Here is a 21,220-nt window from a genome sequence, read left to right as displayed (position 1 = left end):
AGTTCCTTCCACATACTACCTAAAAACACCCCCAGTGAAAAAGCCAGAACCCTAATCTAAGCAGTCAAAAATCACTCATGCCAAGATAGTGCACAATCTTTGTTTTTAAGAACAGTAACAAGAGGAAAGCTGAAGTGCCCAACAAGCCTAAAATCGTGACACAGTTTCAATCACAGAAATAACATTTATGCAGCACCACTCCACTCTGAGATTTTTCTCACTCTCCATCCCTGACACAGTGTAATTAAGTCTACCCATACCCATCAGGTCTGGGAATTGCTACTCTCACCTTGGAGTAAAAGGACTCACCTCACAGAAGAGGGTAAGCTTGTCATCAGGGAGAAGCCCGTTAGCCTCATCCAAGAGAAAATCTCTACGGATGAATTTTTTGAATCCCCAGTCTTTGCCTTGCACAAACCTATATGCCCGTTGACTCTCTGAAGTGGAAAAAAAAAGCCATATTTAGGTTTAGTAAAAAAATAAAAGATCAAATCCATAACTTGTCTGCTTACAAAGTTGTTTGATGTGAAAATAAAGAGTCAAATGAAGATAAGAACATTTACCCATAGCTTTGGTTTCTTCTCCCTTAGCATTCAGAATGGAGAATTTGAATTTTGCCCGAACTTCACTCTTTGGACAGCTGACCAGTAACAGGTAAAGTGACAGGTAATCTTTGCTTTCTTCATCTAGCCCTTTTGGATTTACTCGCAAACACCTGCCCAAAACAGATAGGAAAAAAAATATATGTCGGAAGCATACATGTTTATAGGCTTTGTTAAGTGACAGGAGAAACACAACATCTATTTCTCAAGAGAGGAAGATGTTAAGGAAAACCAACTCAGGGGTGCCTGGGTGGCTCAGCTGGTTGGGATTCCAATTCTTGGTTTCAGCTCAGATCCTGCACTCACCAGTCAGAGGACTCAGCCCCACGTCAAGCTCTTCACTCAGCACAAGTTGGCTTGGATATTTCCTCCCTCTGCCCCTTCCCCCACTTGTGCTCCCTCTCTCTCAAATAAATAATTTAAAAACAACAATAAGAAAACAAACAAACAAAAAAACAAATCCAGGCCCCTTAGTAGGAGATTCTGATTCAGCAGAATGGCTACTTGGGAACCACTTTTTGAGAGCAACCTGAGTCACCTGTTAAAGAGTGAACAACAAAAGTAAAGGGGCATCCTACAAACTGACAGTACATCTTTCACATCTCTGCCTCTTTCCTAACCTCCCAAATCACCCTTTTCTCCCCCTAAAATATTTTAAAATTGAGCCTATTTCCATTCTGTTCTAATCCTCAATCTCAGGAAAGGAAGCCTCTTCTTTTCTCAGGACTACAGTGAAATCATGAAAAACAAAATGTTGGGGGCATCTGAGTGGCTCAGTTAAGTATCTGCCTCTTGGTTTCAGCTCAGGTCATGATCTTAGGGTTGTGAGATCCAGTTCTGCATCGGGCTTTGCACTGGGTGTAGAACCTGCTTAAAATTCTCTCTCTCTCCCTCTGTCCCTACCCGCTCTCCCTAAAAAATGTTGTTGAGCTCTTTACTATCACCTTATGAGAGAAAAAATATTCCACAGAAATATGTGAATAGTACCTCATCTTTTACAGATATTTTATCAATCTGGTAATAATATCCTAAGATTAAAATAAAGAAGACAGTATGTAAGAAGCAGAGACAAAAGTAAACTCTCATTACACAGGGTAGAGTTCCAAGCGAGGCTTCCAAATAGAGTTAGAGATGACAATCTGTTGCCAATGAATCAAAACAAATTTCAGGCAGATTTAATAGGTTCAATTGAGTTAAGTTCTAAATGTCATTAGCTGAACTGCATGTGGTTCACACTGCTTCTACCACATATAATACTTAGGCCATATGTAACCTTAGGCCTTGCCAGTGTTATGGAACCTCTCTCAAACAGGTGGCCCAATCTAGTGCCTCTCTGGGGAATGCAAATGCCGTATACATTGTGCTCAGCATATGAATTTAAATACAATGCCTAAGAGGGGTGCCTGGTGGCTCGGTCAGTTAAGAGTCTGCCTGCTATCAGCTTAGGTCATGATTCCAGGATCATGAGATCACTCATGACCCCTTCCCCCTTGTGCTCACTATCTCACTCTTTCTCTCATTTATTAAATAAATACAATGCCTCAGAATAAAGCATTCTCTCAACACCTAGCAATACACTGCTTAGTACACATAGCCAACAAATATTAAATGGGAGGAGAGTGGTTTAACTCTTCATGGTTTATCAGAGATCAAAACTGGGTGGCTGACACACGCATTCTGGTCTTGGCAGTGAACATATGGTTGTATCCATAACTGCCAGCTCCTCTTCAAGGGGACACATGCTTTGGATGGGATTGACCCAACCACTCTCAGATTATATTCCCCTTGCCACAGAGATTGAGGGAACTCAAACCTAAACCAGGCAGTGCATGTATTCTTGGCCACAGAGTTAATTCAGAGAAATTTGGTGGATAGTAATGGGTTATACCCACTGCTACTGCCAATCAGCCTTTAACCACAATGGATGCTAGATTTGAGATGGCTAACAATGTGGAGAACAGAGAGAGATGGGATCCTTAATCTCACCACTGGGATGCTGGATCAAACTACCTTCAAAACCATCCTACACCCTGGGCATTCCAGTTACATAAGCAAACAGATCTCCTTTATTGTTTAAGAGCAGACAATTTAAAAGTTGAGATTTTTATGCCAAATTCTAAGTTTCTTGCTCTTTTTAAAACATCAGCAAAAACAGTAAGTCAGCCCTTATTCACACATAGCTAAAGACAGTTGGAGCTGAGCAGCTACCATCCCTTTTAGAAGGGTGCTCACTCAACACTCATATCATATATGAATATCATTTACAACACTGGCCCTCTTTATTCATTTATATTACTCTACAGCCATTTGAGTTTGCTGATCCCTGACATACTCACTGAACTAATTCAACAAATATACAGTGAGGGATGTATGGGTGGCTCAGGGTGTTAAAAGTGGCCAACTCTTGATTTCAGCTCAGGTCATGATCTCGGGTCCTAGGATTGAGTCCCGAGTCAGGCTCTGTGCTCAGTGGGGAGTCTGCTTGAGGATTCTCCCTTTTCCCAGCTCGTGCTCTCTTTTGCTCTCTCAAATAAATAAATAATCTATCCTTTAAAAAAAGATACGTGGGGAAGCCCAGGTGGCTCGGGGGTTTAGCGCTGCCTTCAGCCCAGGGCGTGATCCTGGGGTCCCAGGATCGAGTCCCACATCAGGCTTCCTGCATGGAGCCTACTCCTCCCTCTGCCTGTGTCTCCACCTCTCTCTCTGTGTCTCTCATGAATAAATAAATAAAATCTTAATATATATATATATATACATACACACACACACACACACACACACACATGCATGTGTGTGTGTGTGTATACATACGCACACAGTAAACACCCATCATGTGCCAGGCACTGTTCTAGGCACTGGGGAATATATGAAGAACAAAACAAAATCTCTGCCTTCAAGGATCTTATGTTCTAGTGAGACTCTGTTGTAAAACCACGCAAGGGACACCTGGGTGGCTCAGTGGTTGGGCATCTGCTCAGGTTGTGATCCTGGAGTCCCAGGATTGAGTCCCACATCGGGCTCCCTGCATGGAGCCTGTTTCTCCCTCTGCCTGTGTCTGCCTCTCTCTCTCTCTCTCTCTCTGTGTGTGTCTCTCATGAATAAATAAAATTAAAAACAAAAACAAAATAAAAAAAAACACGCAAAACAGGTGACTTTTAGAAAAAATTTTACAGCTAGATATAGTCTTCCTCACCATTTCAGTTTATCATTGGCTCCTGATGAAAAGGTTGAACTTTTAATGACTTCACCCATTTCCTCCCGGCAAAAGCTAAAGTTATTGATGGTCCACATGTAGGAGAATTTCACTACCTTGATCTGTTGACAGAAAACCAAGAAGTGATTAAATAGGAAGTGGGCAACCTGAAAAACAGGCTGATCAAATAATCATTTCCCATCCTCCCTCCATCTGCATGATTCCCACAGGAAGATAGCCCTGTCTGGCCGGCATGGAGGCTCAGCTTTTTCTGTCCCTCACCCACATTTTAAGAAATCTCACAGTGACCAACTGCTTTCCTAACATTTCTCCACTTCTGAGAAACACTGGGTGGAAAGTGAGAAAAACACAGACAGGGGTGGGCAAGTAGATAATAAAGCCGTACCTAAAACAAGCTTCTGTTCAAAGCAGTGTTTGACAATTGAGATGCTGATGCCACTGCCTGGGGTTGCAAATGTCAAACCTGGTTTCCTGTGAGTGCCCAAAGAGGAACACATTTCCATCAAGGTGGATATAAGTGGATCTAGTCTCAAAGATGCCCCCGCTTTCAATCTCCAGTGAAAAACACTGGCCTAGGACATACAGATGCCATGTGGAAAACCGACAAGTACTTCATCTATCTGCCCTTTGACAGTTATGTCCTGAGACACTTCCGGAGAAAGCAGGAAACCGAGCGAAGAAAAGAAATCTTACTCTTTTCATTCACCAAAATCCTCCCAAGATATACAATTTACAAGGAAAAAAAGCATTAACTTACCTGTGTGTAGCACCAGCTCTCAGCTACAGGGCCACTCGACATTTCTGCCGGAGGTGGAGGACTTGGAACCCTTGACATCGCCAGTTTGAAGGTTAAACAAGATCTCCAAAGTCAGGGGACAAAGATTTCTGTTCTCTCTTCACCCTGATTGACCCAAGAAGCATGAGGATTTTATTAGATTAATGGTATACTATCCTATTTCCGTTTGACCTTGTAGACTGGAAACTGCGTCTCCTGCCTGGAATGCTCTACCTTATCATTTAAATGGCTCCTTAGCATTCAATGTTAACCTCAGAGAAGACCACCTATCTAAGGCAGCCTCCTGGTCACAATTCTATCGCCCTATTTTAATCCTCTACCTAACTCCTAATATTATCTTATCAAATGAATTTACCCAAAGGGCATATAAAGTACACCCATGAAAAGGCTGCCAAAGAGGAGACAGCATAATGACCACCACATACAACTGCCATTGGCTTCTTTCTCTGGGGGCACAAATACTCCACTCCTAAAAGAAACTGACCTTGTTACCTAACTACTGTCTCATCTTCTCCTACACTTCAGTGCAAACTTATTAAGAGCAGTCTTCTATCCAACTCATTGTTGGCTGCTCTCTTGAAAGGCAACATTAACCCCTTTCTTGGATGTGTTCCTTTCTCTGTAGCATTAGAGATCTTCTCACTGACATACTCTATCACTATCCAATTTTTCAGATTCTTTTCCTTGCTCTCTCTGCTTTCTGATAATTCCTCAATCTTGCTTATTGGATTCTCTTTCTCCAGTGTTGTTTGTTCCTATGGTTTAATTTTCAATCATTTTCTCAATCTACATTCTCTTTCATTTTATCCACCCCAAGTGTCAAAGTTTTGCCTTTATACAAATGACTCCAAAATCTATGACCTGTCTCATAACCCTCAGACCAACTTCAAATAACTGCACAGCTCAACAGGTGTTCCAGCAGCAAATCAAATCCAAATCCAAATTCTCCCCTCTAAGGCCTTTCTAAACACAAAGCCATTCAAAACACTGGTGAATTTGGTTACAATTTTTAAGTACCATAAACAAAGTCAAAAAACAAACTGGGGGGAAAAAAAAGACTTTGCAATGCATAATGAAGGGATAATTTATAAATTGATATATAAGTTTTTTATAAAATCCATAAGAAAAAGGCCAACTACCCTATAAAAAATATTGTTTATAAAAAGGGAAATAAAATAGCCCTTTAAGTTTTACACCCTCCAGACAGCAAGAAAAAAATCAACCATACCCTGTATGGGGATATGGGGACTCTCCCACACTGCTGGTGAGACTGTAAACCAGGATGTATACTTTGGATAGGAATTTCCTGTATGAGGTATATTGAATATACACGCACCCTAAGACTTAGTAATTCTACTTTAACTGTATATGCACTAGTTTAGGGGTTTCTCAAACTTCAGCGTGCAACTCAATCACCATGCTGGGCTCCATCCCCAGAATTTCTGATTCAGAGGTTGGAGGGAGGACCACAGATTTGCATTTCTAACGAGTTCCCCAGTGATCTTGATTTGCAGGTCCTGCAAATCACATTTTTAAGAACCACTGCCCTAGAGAAACTCTGCACGTGGGCAGAAGATGACACAGAGAAGGCTATTCAGGGTAGCACTGCTTATAACAGTGAAAAACTAGAAACAAACTAAAAATCCATTAAGAGGGAAATAGAAAACTAAATTGGGTTATTTTCATATAGTGGAAGGCTATATTTCAGGATTTAAAATTAATGAACTAGATCTGCAGTACCATGGAGAGGAGATCAAACACAATGCTAATGAAAAAAAGCAAGTTTTGGAATGTCATATGCAGTACCTTATTTATGCAAATTTAGGATTTATACATTATTTACAGATATGATATATGCATTCAGTAGAAGTAAAAAAAAAAAAAAAACCAAAACACTGACAAGCTATGCATCAGATTCACAATGGGAGAGCAGGGGAGAATGAAGCTGGGAGAAGAACGAGGCTGGGACAAGGATATAAGACATCTCAAAGGGATCTATCTCTGGGTGGCTCAGCGGTTGGGCCCCTGCCTTCGGCCTGGGATGTGATCCTGGAGACCCGGGATTGAGTCCCATGTCGGGCTCCCTGCATGGAGCCTGCTTCTCCCTCTGCCTGTGTCTCTTTCTCTCTCTCTGTCTCCCATGAATTTTTATTTATTTATTTATTCGAGAGAGAGAGAGAGAGAGAGAGGCAGAGACACAAGGCAGAAGGAGAAGCAGGCTCCATGCAGGGAGCGTGACATGGGACTAGATCCTGGGTCTCCAGGATCACGCCCTGGGCTGAAGTCGGTGCTAAACCGCTGAGCCACCCAGGATGCCCCTCCTGTTTCTTTTCAAATGAGGATGATCTGAAGCAAATATGAAAATATATATGCCTGTTAGTTTGGGATGACAGCCACTTTAGTATATACCATTTTTCCTACTGTTCTGTTTTATTTAAAAAAATATATTGTATTGCAGAAATAGTGTTAGGGTGTATTCCATTATATCAAATACTGGTTTATAATATCTAAGGCAGAAATTTCTTTCCTGATCATCTGGTTTGTTTTCAGCTGTTCATAGACAATATGAATATAACTGATCATATCACCCTCTTTGCTTGGCTACTAGGAAGCCATGAGACAAATTTGTAAGCCATCTCTTGAAACTGTAGGATCACATGCTCATTCTATAATAGCTTTATTATTTTCTTTTTTCGATTTCTATTTATTCATTTATTTTAGAGAGATCAGGGGGAGGAGCAAAAGGAGAGGGATAAATAGGCTCCCTGAGGGCTGAGCTCAACCCAGGGCTTGATTTCATGACCCTGAGATCATGACCTGAACTGAAATCAAGAGTTGGATGCTTAACCTACTGAACTACCCAGGTGCCCTAGCTTTATTATTTTCTTAATACTGTTACTCATTTTACTATAATTCTCTCAACTATTTACTCTTTTATGTTAACACTTCTGGAAACTGCCTCAAATCCTTTGTTGAGAAAGGTATAAATGAACAACAACAACAAAATCACTCAACTCCTACACATTCACTGGCTACTTAAGTAATAAGCATGGAAAGGGATTAATAGGGTACAGTTGTATCCCCGCAGAGTGATACCAGTGGTATTACCAGAGTCCCCACTGGTTTTAAACACTATCCTACAGATATTTACAACTAAAGCATCCCATGCAATTGCAGATGGAGTTAACAGTTATATATACATGACATGCTATTTTGCTTAAGCTAGCAAACTAAGCAATACAGGGGCAACTGGGGCTCTCTGGTTTGTGCAATTCATAATTCCATGATATACTCAAGAAACCAAATGCTACACTTGGTAACTTGTGATCAAGCTAGGCTTCCATTTGATGGAAAACACATTCTCAAGAATTGCTTGTCTAGTGACAAGTAAATGCACCTTAGTTTACAAATCCCAGTTACCATTACTCCCTGTAAGAGCCAGAATGAAATTTCCAAATTCCCACTTAAAACTATCTTTTGGGCATATTGGCAATGAAGATGTGAATTTTACACATTACTTAAGAGCATAAAATTTGGCTCTGGAGGTGTGTGGTGCAGCTCTATACTGAGGGATCATAAAATACTAACAAGTTTATTTTGAAGTTTAAAAAAATACTACATATTTATCTAACAAATGATTTAAGAATTCTCTAAGCCTAAGAAAAAGACAAGTTTAAAAACCAGTTTATTTTAATGGCTTAACTGTTGTTACTAAACCATGGTCCATTATTACAATCAGAAAAAAAAATATTACTTTTGTCTTGGCTATTTTTTCCTCTCTTTTTTGCTTCTCATTTATTTTGTGGCCAAGTCTTTTTGGTCTTTCTTTTCTTTTTTTAATACTATCACCTTTATTCCAATTTTAAAGAAATGTCCAACCCAGCAGCTAGTAGAACTGGAAGATGAGCTTAGACTCTGAGGAGCTCTAACCACACAACCTGCTGAGAGGGAAATTGACTAGGATAGCACAAGTCTAATTAATTTCACTCATAGCAGGCACCATGAGCAAAGTGTTCATCAGCAAAGTAGCCTGGGGTTACATGAACTCTCTAGCACTTCATGCCAAATGCTGCAGGTGCCCAGAAGAAAAACAATTTCAGAAAAGAGGAGGTCTATTTGAGGGTCATGGTTTGAGTACCTTTGTAGGAGACAACTAGCACCAAAATATAGTGTCCCTGGTTTCCAACAAGTTAGGACAAGTCCATCCAAGTTCTCTAGTGAGAAATTTCTTTTCCAAAGCTTAGCAAATTTCCCAGTATGCTGACAACTCTGAGGCTGAACATATCTATTATATGCCACCATTTATTTTCCTGTTTACTCTATTAAATCCTGACCCATGAGGTGACATGTCTTCTGAGTCACACTAAAAAATATACTTTAAAATATCTGTCAACTGTAATACTGCTCAACTTCCAACGAAGGTAGTAACAAGTTAGCAACCAATAGCAATCACTAACAGAACGCATCTCAGCAGGTATTAGGAGACCATAAAGTTGTTAATTATTTTTGCCAAGAGATTCCAGTCAATCAATACAGTAGTAGTAATAATCTAATGAAAACATTAAATTCTGGAGAGCAGGGCACAGTGGCTGAGTGTCTGCCTTTGGCTCAGGTCATGATCCCAGGATCCTGGGATCGAGTTCTGCCCGCAATGGGCTCCCCATAGGGAGCCTACTTCTCCCTCTACCCATGTCCCCATGTCTCTGCCTCTCTCTGTCTCTCATGAATAAATAAAATCTTTATAAGAAAGATAAAACTCTGGAGAGTAGACAAAAAAAAAAGAAAATATATTAATGCTGTCATGATGCACATGCATGGTGCTTTCAATGGAGCCTATAGGATGCACTTCTTTTCTGCCATCTTTTACACTTATGGACACTTCTGCTGCCTTCAGTAGACTTGAAGCTCTTTAAAAGGAACTTGCCACTCTTCTTCATGTCTTCTTGTCACCTAGCACAGCCTGCCTAAAACAAGGCATTCAGCGAAAATACTCTGATGACTGAGAAACATTTATCCAGTTGCATTCTATCTAGTTCATTAACTTTTCTGCTTGTTTCTCTCACATATCTCCAAAAGAGCCCTTTGAACAGTCCTGAGTATATTAGAATTGCAATGTAATGAGAATCATTAATTTGTTCTTTTCGGTGAGTTACACATAAAGCCAAAAACTCCTTGGCACTCTCAAGTATTAGCCCCGGTAAAACTAAGGTTCTCATCCAGGACCAAGTGTATCTGCATTCTACAAGGGGGAAAGAGTCCGGATAGAATTCCCTTCATTTTGAAAACATGAATCAGGAATTTGAATTAAACTCTTATGTAATCAGGATTCTTTGAGAACAGAAGATGAATACCCTGTACAACGGAGGAAAACGTCCCAATAGCTTAACCTGCAGTATACGCAGAGCTGGGTTAGGACTCTCTGATAAGGGGATCCCTGGGTGGCTCAGCCGTTCAGCGCCTGCCTTTGGCCCGGGGCGCGATCCTGGAGTCCCAGGATCAAGTCCTGCATTGGGTTACTGGCATGGAGCCTGCTTCTTCCTCCTCCTGTGTCTCTGCCTCTCTCTCTATGTCTATCATAAATAAATAAATAAATCTTTAAAAAAAAGGGACTCTCTGATAAGTGTTACAAAGAGCTTCTACAGTTCTTTTTTAATCTTTCTTTTATTCCCTGTAAGCATTCCTCCATCTTCAATCCCATCCAGTCATCCAGAGAATTAAAAAAAGTATCAACAACCAACACAGGTATATCACATACATGATTATCTGTAAGTTAGCCATATAGATCCAGGAATTTAAAAAATTACAGTAATTAAAAAAATAAATAAAAATAATACAAGAATAAGACTGAGGAGATATGAGACTGAACCATGAAATTGTTTGGTAAGTCCAAACTAGCCAAACATTGGCAATTTCATGTGGTTCAACATAACACACAAACATGCACAAACTAATGGCTGGGAACATAGCTTCTTAAAGAATGGTTTATTAGGGACTTTTTAAACACCTATTACTTTTTCTTCTTTTAATTTAAGGCCTTGTACAGTTTCCAAGTAAGGAATAAAATCCCAATGTCATAACTATTTTAAACCTGAGAGACAGGGGATCCCTGGGTGGCTCAGTGATTTAGTGCCTGCCTTCAGCCCAGGGTGTGTCGTTGGGCTCCATGCATGGAGCCTTCTTCCTCTGCCTGTCTCTCTCTCTCTCTCTGTCTCTCATGAATAAATAAAATCTATAAACCTGAGAGACATTGCATTTTCCCAAAAAGAAGATGCAAAAAAACAACAAACTCCAAAAACAAAAACAAAAACAAAAAACCCAACCACAAAACTATGCGAAGACTTGGATATATTCATTTTCAAGAAACTGATGTGACCTCAAAGTAATGTCTGTATTTCTTCTGTTACAGTGTCCTCCATAATATACAGCCTATGAGGTAATAACCTCTTTCTCATTACCCTAAGGATAGATTATTACAGGTCATACGGACTTCCTCTGTTGCAAGGTTTGAATGACTTTTGAAAAATTTGTCATAGGTAAACTTATTGCAATTCAGTCTAACAAAATACTAAGTGTACTTTTTTTTTTAATTTATCGACACTTCTTAAACTAAAAGCAATCAAGAGACTTCAATAAACAAAGGAAAGATAGAGGAGTTTCTCTTATATCCTTTATTAGATTCACACTACATAAAATTTACAAGTTAAAGATAACTGTTTTTGTCTTTATAGAGACATACACACTGTATTTATTTTGTTTTAATTCTTTTTTTTAAATTTTCATTTATTTATGATAGTCACAGAGAGAGAGAGAGAGAGGCAGAGACACAGGCAGAGGGAGAAGCAGGCTCCATGCACTGGGAGCCCGATGTGGGATTCGATCCCGGGTCTCCAGGATCGCGCCCTGGGCCAAAGGCAGGCGCCAAATCGCTGCGCCACCCAGGGATCCCTGTTTTAATTCTTTAACAAAAGAATTTCATGTTATGTGAATCTAAAGATCAAGAAGAAAAGTCAACAGCCTAATGGAAAAATGGGTGAAGAATAGCCCATGGTTTGCAGAAATGTAAATACCAGTGGCTCTGGAATATATGAAAACATGTTCAACTCTCATTCATAATAAGATAAATGCAAATTAAACCACACACTGATTCACCCAGTGAATTGGCAAAGATCAAAATGTTTGATAACACTTGCTCAGGGTAAAGAGAACATTTCTGATTAGAGTATAAATTGTTACACTCTCCATGAAGGGAAATGTATATCAGAATGAATAAGAAATGCACATATCCTTTGATCCAGCAATTTCACTTCCAGAAATTTATCCTACTGATATATTTAATATGTCAAATATAAAACATTTTTTCACTGTGGCATTATTTGTAATCACAAAAGAATGGAAACAACCTAAAAGTCCATCAACAAGGGTTTGATTAAATGAATTATGATACAGATAGACAATGTAACAAAAATCTGTGGAAAAAAATGAGAAGGTCCTATTTAAAGAGGCAAAAATATTTATTTATTTTAACATATACATAATATTCTCTATAAAGCTATGTAAGACTCTAGGAATACTGGTTACTTCCAAGGGTGGGAAACTGGGGTACTTGGGTGGGAATGAGACTTTCCATTGTATTTCCTTTTTGTACTATTTGAATTTTGAGCCATGTGAATATATTACCTTTCCAAATAAAATTTAAAAAATTTTAAAGCTATTAGTAGCCTTTACAATTAATTTTTCTAAATGATGAGATGGCTTACAAATCAGACCCTTATGAGAGACAAGCTAGGAATTCTCCAGTGGTTTCCACTGCTATCTGAGTAAAATCTACCTCTGTCATGACTGCCAAGACCTCAGTGTATGTCCCTGACCTCATCTAACACTTACCCTTCAAATCACCGTGCTTTAGTCACTCAGGTCTTTAATTCTACTTAGCACATCAGGCTTTTTCCTTAGCCTGGAAAGCTCTGTCTTCCCTCAGATCTTTTCATAGCTAGCTCCTTATCATTTAAGTGTCCTATCAATATAATCTCTTCAGAGAGGCCTTCCTTGACCCCACACTTCCAGCCTGCCCCTCTCATTACCTTACCTTTTTTTTTATTTTCTTCATTATCACTACCTGAAATGATCTTGTTTTCAATTTCTCACTTGTCTATTGTCTTTCCCACCAGAAGTTAAGCTCAATCAGGGAAGAGTATTCCCCATGCTTAAAATAGTATTATAACAGGCACCCAATAAATATTTGTTCAGTAAAATTGTTGAATAACTAGATTACTGTCTTTGAGAATCATATTTTTCCTTAATGAGCTCCAGTTAGAAGATTAAAGTTTGGGAGTTGCTGAGTGAATATCAGCTATAGGAATCCAGGCGCATTTTTAAAACAATAAAACATTTTCAAAAAGAAAAGTATCAGTTGATCTCATTCCAATTTCAAAGAACTCATTCAGTATGTTCCAAAACTATACTCTCCTTCAATTAAAAAAAAAAGTCCAAGAAAACTTGGGAGAAAAAGGTAATTAAGCCTCTAAAGCTAAATGGGGAGTTCCCAAATCCTAAGACAACAGTAACATAAGCATATTTTCCAGACTAGGCCAGTCCTGATTATAAAAAGTATCACTACAATAGCTACCAGGAATTCAAGATAGACCTTGAGGGTTCTTTCAAGTTGTAGTCTATATAATAAAATTCCAACATATCAATAAAACTGAGGCAGATCCTTAGCATCTTTACTTAGATTTGACATTAAATTTTCATATTCTGATGTGAGGTTTGATTTTCTTAAAAATGAAGTACAGAGAAAAGATATTTAACATTGAATATATACACATGTAAACATGTCCCTGTATAAATATATAGAGACAGACATACCTTTGAAACATGCCTAGACATATAACTAAGTTTTCGATAGCAGGCTAATTTATAGAACATATCTTCTGCCACTGCCAAATATTTATCTAATTAAGAGTTGAATTATTCTTGCAACTATTATATTCAAGGAAAACTCAGAAACAAGTATACTAATATGTATGCAGATCACTACTTTTAAGATTCTTCAGTTTACAGATACCTTAGGTGAGCATAGCTACTGAAATGATTGTACGGGTTAGATACACTTTCATAACATAAAAGGCTATTTTACCTTCTTCTCAATCTAAGTGTTGTAAGAGAGAGATTTACAGAAATAGCCTGGCTAGTGAGGCTCATCCAGACAAAGCCAAGATGAAGACGAACAAGAAGGTATATGAAAGAATCTCAAGTCATGGAAAGGAGTAGGATAACCAACAGACAGCTCCCACTGGCTCCCAAACCTTAGTGTGTGCTGGCTGTTTACAGCCTACTGCCCTTCTCTACAGGTTATAAATAACTGCAAAGTGTCCTTGTCCCCAAGGAGACCTTAGCAGCCAGCTCAAAGGTTAAAATATGGAATAATTCTCACTTTGGATGAAACTCTTCCAGTTATCAGAAAAATGAAAGAGTAAAAAAATTTATTGCCAATTTAAGTTAAGGGCTGGGGAATCATTCCCTCTCCCTAAAAACTATCAATTATATAAGGGTTGTTGATACAGACATACTAGCATAGTTCACTACCTCAAAAATATATCCAAGGAGAATGCAATGCATGCTGTTCCAAATGCAAAGGTCTGTCCTGGAAAGGGGCAGATGCCATTCAGCAGTCTTGTAGGATAGCATCTCTTGAGACCTTAAAAAAAAGACTTTTTGAATTGTTTTGCTTTTTAATTTAGGTAAAAATGACTAACTGAGCTAAATGCATCTATAGAACACGATCTTATCTCCTCTTAGATCCAGCACAGATCAGCATAGGGGATCCAGCACAACCAATCATGGCTGCAATAAGCATAGGTCTCACAAGGTCTGGGCTAATACCATCAGGTGATGTGCTTCTGTTGTTAATTACTGAACCCCTGCTAGGAAAACAAAAACAAAAACAATTCTTCCAACTACTTAAAAAAAAAAAGGTAGATATGGTTCATCAGATTAAGCTTCTCCACAAACCACTTTCAAAATCCATCATTTGGGAGATGTCTGAAATGGAATGACATGAATTCAAATCAGTAAACAAATCTGATTATAAAGGGGCTATTTCACTTCAAAGCGGATCTCAGTTCCAAAGGAAAACACCTTCAGAAATGAAGTTAGATAGGCAGAACCAAATAATCAGCAATTTCTCTCTTTCTGCAAATTATAATACTGTGTTGATTACACTGATGACTTGGACAAAAATCTCTAGGGCCACAAAGAGCAAACTTAGGAAAGATGAATATTTTAACACATCCCACGTGTTATCAAAGATTTCTCCTCTAGGTTGAGAAAATTCATTCTAAAACAAGAGCTAGAACAGAATTTAAAAAAAGAAGGAAGAGGAGGAGGAAGAGGGAAAAAACCTTATGGCTAAGAAGATATGTTTATTATATAATTATATTCTCAAAGCTGTTTCGAGATTTGGGAGATTATAGTTTTTCACCCTCAACTACAGAGAACCTCATAAAATTCAAATAGTAAACAAATGAAAGGCTTGGCCCTAATACAATTAAGTGTGTCCAATCTGCAAGGAATTCAAAAACAGAAGACTCATTTCATGAAGCAAACAGGCAGAGATTGCATAACCCTACAGGGTCCTCTGGCTTTTCTAGAAGCCAAATCTAACATACAGTTCTCTTCAGCCATCTATACTTTAGTCATGCCATTTAAAAATATTTCTTGCCAACACAAGTTGGCTACAGAAAGACCTCAAGGAATACATATCAAAGAAGATCGTCCAAACTGGTCTTAGGGGTACTGTGTGGACTAAGTTCATTAAATTAGAAGCTGAAAAGGCCCATCTACTCCAGAAAATCTGGTATACTACAAGGGCAACCAATTCTCTCTAGCATTTTTTTTTAAAGACTTTATTTATTCAATCATGAGAGACAGAGAGAGAGAGGCAGAGATATAGGCAGAGGGAGAAGCAGATTCCCTGCGGGGAGCCGGATGCGGGGCTCGATCCCAGGACCTGGGGATCACGACCTGAGCCAAAGGCAGACGCTCCACCACTGAGCGATCCAGGTACCCTTATTCTCTTAAGTATTAACTACTACTATCTAGCAGTATAGAATGTGGTATTCTCTGAAGATGTTGTTCTTTATAAGAGATGCTTAGAACTCCCTTCAACTATGAAAGAGAGATCGAAGTATATTTTTGCTTTAATCTCCTTTAACTGTGGTCTTGCTAGAAAAAACCTGATGACTTTCACATAGATCCAGGTCCATGCTCTTTACTTAGAAACCATCTGCAGAAAATAAATTCCCTCTTATTCTAAAGTTATTAAGAATAAGCCAATTTCTGTGTTAACGTTAAGGTTCTAACTAAGCTAAATGGAACAAAGGACAAGCAGGAAGTTCTCAGTTTTAAATGTTCATTCCAAAATTCATGACACAAGGAAAAAGTAAAACCACACAGGCAGACAAAACAGGGGAAAGTTAGACAGAATGTCTGTCTTAACAGAATTTCCTGGCTCCTAACAATTTGTCAGATTTTAAAAGACCAAAATGCAATAATACCTATTTTACCCAATAAAACTCTGTAAAAACATACATAAACATTTGAAGCATTAAAAAAGTAAAATTTTTAAGATGCTGGCCCGAATGGTAGAAACAATTTTTAAGTTACCCATACAGAGATGAGCTCAACATTCATACACAAAGGCAATCTGCTCAGAATCAAATGCCTTGAACATTGTAAAATGAAGCCCCTGAGTTGCTTTATTTCTGTTTATAAACTGTAATTCTCATTTCCCTGAAGATCTTTTCTAGGGAGAAAAATCATCATACTCTAAGGTCTCTATATTACTGATTACAAATGTAAATCCAAACTTTTCTCCCTTCCACCATTAGTGTAAAGCCTTCTATTACAAGCTGTAGTCACCAGAGAAGATCTGAACAAATAGCTATGTTTACATCAAGAAAGAATATTTCGAATAAGACTTCTTTTGAAGTCACTTATGAAAAATGTTTAACACCATTTGTAATGCTCATTATTCAAAAGAAACAAAAACTTTACATGTTTACTTTATATGACTTCCAACTTTACATACCATTTGCATTGAAATGAAACAGTAGATTGTACTCCAGATGTGCATTTTTTTAAAGTCATGGTAAATATCTTCGTATATTTCATTTGCTTTTTTTCCTCATAATCTTAAACTATGTTTAAAATAAAACTATGTAAAAACTCACCAAGTTAAGTCAGTAGGAAGAACTCTAATTTGTCTTGTCTAACAGGAAATCTCTGTTGGAAATAGAGATGATGAATCAGACTTAACTAGACTCTGAATCTCATACAAGTCTTTACTTATTTTGGCTATTCTGAGAGGGAAAATTTTACAAAAGCAGGTAATACATTTGCTAGGATTTACTAGTCAAAATTACCATTCTTCTGTTTTATCAATAGTTCTGAATATTCTATTTTCTAGTCATCTCTCAAAAAGATTATATACTTAGATATATGAAAGTCTGAAAAATCCAAGCTAATTCTTCTAATCAACTGGCCTATGAGTGCAGCAAAAACGAAGTAAGTGGTTTGCTTCATGTCAACACGTACAAGCATGGGGGTGTTAGCATCACATGTGTCGGCTACCTCACAAACTGTTGAAAGAATGATTTTCTCTTTATGTAAAATGCCCTTTATAAAAAGTGCTCTGTGGGTCAATTACCCTAAAAAAGATACATTTAAACAAAGCCACTTATCCTACAGTTTTAACAACTGCTACCACAGTGAGGTTCCTGGTGAAGACTGGGGAGATGTCTTGGCTAAAACACCACCACCACCCTAATTATCTCCCAAAGTCTACAAAGTAACTCAAAACAGAAACAGAGATAAGAGTGGTTGCCAGGCTTCTAGAAGCCTAACATAGGCAGAAAATTCTAGCACTCTCTTCCCTTTTGTGGAAAAATGAAGTACTGCATACACACTTGAGTGATTCCTTAAAAATAGAATCTTTTCTTGAAAATGTAAACACTAACTTTAACTGGTACATATACAAATAAGCTTCTCTTATTTTCATAAATCAGTCAATACTAACATCATCATTAATAATGGAAGGAGCCCTTACTAAAAACTGTCCTCAACTACTGATGCTAAAACAGGTCAACCTTGATCAGAAGATTTAAGAGTATCAAGAGTCAGGCTGAATTCATTTAACAAATATTTACTCAACACCAACTGTGCAAGGCATTCTTTCAGACACAGTGGTAAAAACAATAACAACAAAAAACCAGACAAGGTTCCTGACCCTCTGAGAGTAGACAAATACCTCTTAAAACTCTGTTAAGTACTGCTAGGCGGAAGATGCCAACCAACTCTTAAGAAATAAAAATGCTCTGAATGTTGGTGATTCTTAAAACAGAAACCAATACTTTTAGTTCCTTACTCTAATTTTTTTAAGCTTAAGGCTTTGGTCTCTCAATTAATTTGCTACAATGAACACTTTCAGTCCCAATGGATTGGCAAAATTTAAGGAGTCTGACAATACTGATGAGGACTGGGAGGAACAGAGGGACACGTCTCACACTGTAGGTAGGAACGCAAATTAATAATACAACCACTTTTGAAAAAGTTTATTATCTAATAAACTAAAAATCCAGCAATTCCACTCCCAAATATGGCCCAGAGAAATTCCATCAGGACATCCATCAGCACACATAAACAAGGTTCATAGCAGCATTGTTCTAACAGCCTAAAGCATCAACAGTAGAATGTATACATAAATTATGGTACATCCATGTACTAGGAAGCTTATATGGTAATGAAATTGAACTATGTTCTATTGAACTATTGTTCTATATAACAACATGGATGAAAGTTACAAACATATTGTTAGGTTCTGAAAGAAGGCACAGAACAACACAGATGTATTATTCTATTTATATAAAGTTCAAAAACAGACAAAAGTAAATTATAATGGTTTCCAAGAAATCCTAGGTGGTAAAATCATAGAGAAAATGATTATCAAAAATGTCAGCCTCTGCACAAGAGTATGGGTTATGATTTAGAAGGAATGCACAATACAGCAAACTTCTGGGTGCTGGCAATTTTCTAGGTCTAAGTGGTGGTTATATAGGTACTTGCTTTTTATAATTCATCTTTATACAGTCATGTTTAATGCATTTTTCTGTTTTATATTTCATAATAAAAATGTTCAAGACATATTAGAGTAGCTACATATGTATATGCATACATACACACATATATGTATATATCCTCCTGTATCAGTGAATACAATATCTTACACGGAATACACCCCTGATTTTTTTCCAAGACAATTCATAATAAGAAGTCAGTAATAAAGAAGGGTTATCTAGGAATGAATACTTATAGACTGTCTTTCCTATCGTACTTTCTTTCAATTTAAATGAAACACCTAAGACCTATATTTTCAGGGAAATTTATAGTATGGACACAAAAGTTTAAATCTACATATGGTTACCAGGAGCCATTAGTTAAAACCCACATTAGTATAAGAAATAATCCAAAGCTTCTGAAAGCAAAGCCAAGATACAGTATTTTTTGTTATTACCTTTATAGTTTAATCGTGGCCTCTGATGGAACCTCCAATGACTTCCCATCTCACTTGGAATAAAAGCCAAAATCCTTGTAAGGGTTGAAAAAGGCCTGGCCTGTCAATCAGACCTCATTACCTCTCTGGCCTCACCTCCAATTATGTTTTCCTAAGCTCACTATGTTCCAGTCAAACTGCCTTCTTTGCTGTTGTTCCTGAGACAGAACAGGCCCATTCCTGCCTCAGGGCTTTGTACTTTTTCTCCACCTGAGTAACTCTTCCCCTAGATATTCTCCTGGCACACTCCCTCACCATTGTTGGGTTTTTCTGTAATAGTCACTATCTCTGTGAGGCCTTCCTTGACACCCTTAAAAATACCATCCCTACCCCCAAGGCTACCATCCTGTTCTCCTTCACTACTTCATTTTTTTCGTCTAGCACATAAAATCATCTATCCTACTGTATCTGGAATGTACAAAAGAAAAATTCCTGTCTGTTTGCACCCAAACTGTGTCTAGCACAAGGGAAGCCAGAAATAAACACTTATTTAATAAATGGCTGAATTAATCTTTTTCTTTTGGATTTCCATTCATGAAAGACTAGACAATACCTCCATATATTAAAGAAAAATGTTTCCCCTCTATGTCAATTTTTTTTAGAAGATTTTATTTATTTATTCATGAGAGACACATAGAGAGAGGCAGAGACATAGGCAGAGGGAGAAGCAAGCTCCCAGGGCCTCAGGATCATGACCTGAGCTGAAGCTGATGCTCAACCACTGAGTCACCCAGGTGCTCCTCTATGTCAAATTTATTAAAGTTTGTTTCACAAACAAGTTGCAGGCTTCTTAGTATTAATAACAGGTAAGGTAAGACTTACAAAAAGTTGATACAAACTAAGTTGCATTTTCCCCTAACAAATGTGCAGTACCTCTTCTAGTAATAACAATGCTGGGAAACCTCAGAAAGACAAGAGCTCCCTTATACTGTGCTGGTGAGCTGTATACCGGTGGACCTGCTACAGGAACTTCTTGACAAGCAGCAGCACAAAGACAGCCTGCCTCCTTTACTCTTTTTAAGTTGTTTTGTTTTAAATGAGCATGTTTTAATAGAAGGGGAAAAAGATGTTTTTAAAAAATTATGTAAACAAAATATAATTTTGAGAAGAAAGTTCTTTATATTTCTTACTCCTACAGAAACAGAAGGCTTCTGTTATATATCCTGATGAAATATCCCAAGAAGGTGACTACAATCTATTGTAGTTTAAAAAAGTTAATTTTAATTTTTTAAAAATTATTTTTGAGTTAGGTATCAAAGATTGTTATTGCAGTTTCCAGTGAAAGGGAAAACAAAACTCCGTACTATTAGTGAATCATATAAGAACATAATCTTATTCTAAAGAAAGATTAAAAATAGGAATATTTCTCCCCAGCATATATAAATTGTGGGATTGACGTGAAAAGGAGCAGGTAAAGAACTCCCTTCAAGGGCAGCCCGGGTGGCTCAGCAGTTTAGCGCCTCCTTCAGCTCAGGGCATGACCCTGGAGACCCGGGATTGAGTCCCATGTCCCGCTCCCTGCATGGAGCCTGCTTCTCCCTCTGCCGGTATCTCTGCCTCTCTCTCTCTCTCTCTCTGTGTCTCTCATGAATAAATAAATAAAATCTTTAAAAAAAAAAACTTAGTAATTACATTGCCTGCAGGAAATAATTCACTAAACAAAACTGCCTATTGAGTGACACAACAGATATGTCTGAGCATATAGACAGAGCTTATACTTTTGATGGAATACTTTGTTCAAGTTAAAACTGGAGTTAAGTCTAGATCCAAAAGTTACTTTCCAACCACAATACTTGTGACCTGAACCATATCCTAAGATATGAATAAATTTGCAAGAAAATATACAGGCATCTGCTATTTCATAGTTATACTTATTACCAAGGCTTCTACATTAAGGTTTTATCAATTGTCTAAAAAATACTTCATAAAGAAATTCTTATCAAATCTTTAAGATAGTACACATATTCATGAGGTTAAAATGTCATGAATATATATTCATA

General features: G+C 37.8%; 1 protein-coding gene across 5 annotated transcripts in view; it reads right to left on the bottom strand.

The window, feature by feature from the left end:
* Positions 1–21,220, bottom strand: part of SPOP (speckle type BTB/POZ protein) — a 66,926-nt gene that overhangs the window by 16,587 nt on the left and 29,119 nt on the right. For 3 of the 5 annotated variants that reach the window (XM_077852831.1, XM_077852827.1, XM_077852830.1), the window contains 5 exons: positions 16,843–16,894; positions 4,574–4,717; positions 3,796–3,917; positions 564–715; positions 310–437 (listed from right to left, as the gene is read on the bottom strand). In XM_077852831.1, coding sequence (XP_077708957.1) covers positions 310–437; positions 564–715; positions 3,796–3,917; positions 4,574–4,651 — 480 coding nt within the window. In that variant the 5' untranslated portion in view covers positions 4,652–4,717; positions 16,843–16,894. The remainder of the gene's footprint in view (positions 1–309; positions 438–563; positions 716–3,795; positions 3,918–4,573; positions 4,718–16,842; positions 16,895–21,220) is intronic. The other 2 variants (XM_077852832.1, XM_077852828.1) reach the window with 1 other exon arrangement.

The sequence above is a fragment of the Canis aureus genome, chromosome 16, assembly GCF_053574225.1.
Source record: "Canis aureus isolate CA01 chromosome 16, VMU_Caureus_v.1.0, whole genome shotgun sequence".
Lineage (NCBI taxonomy): Eukaryota > Metazoa > Chordata > Mammalia > Carnivora > Canidae > Canis > Canis aureus.
This window is presented reverse-complemented; position numbering and strand designations above follow the sequence as displayed.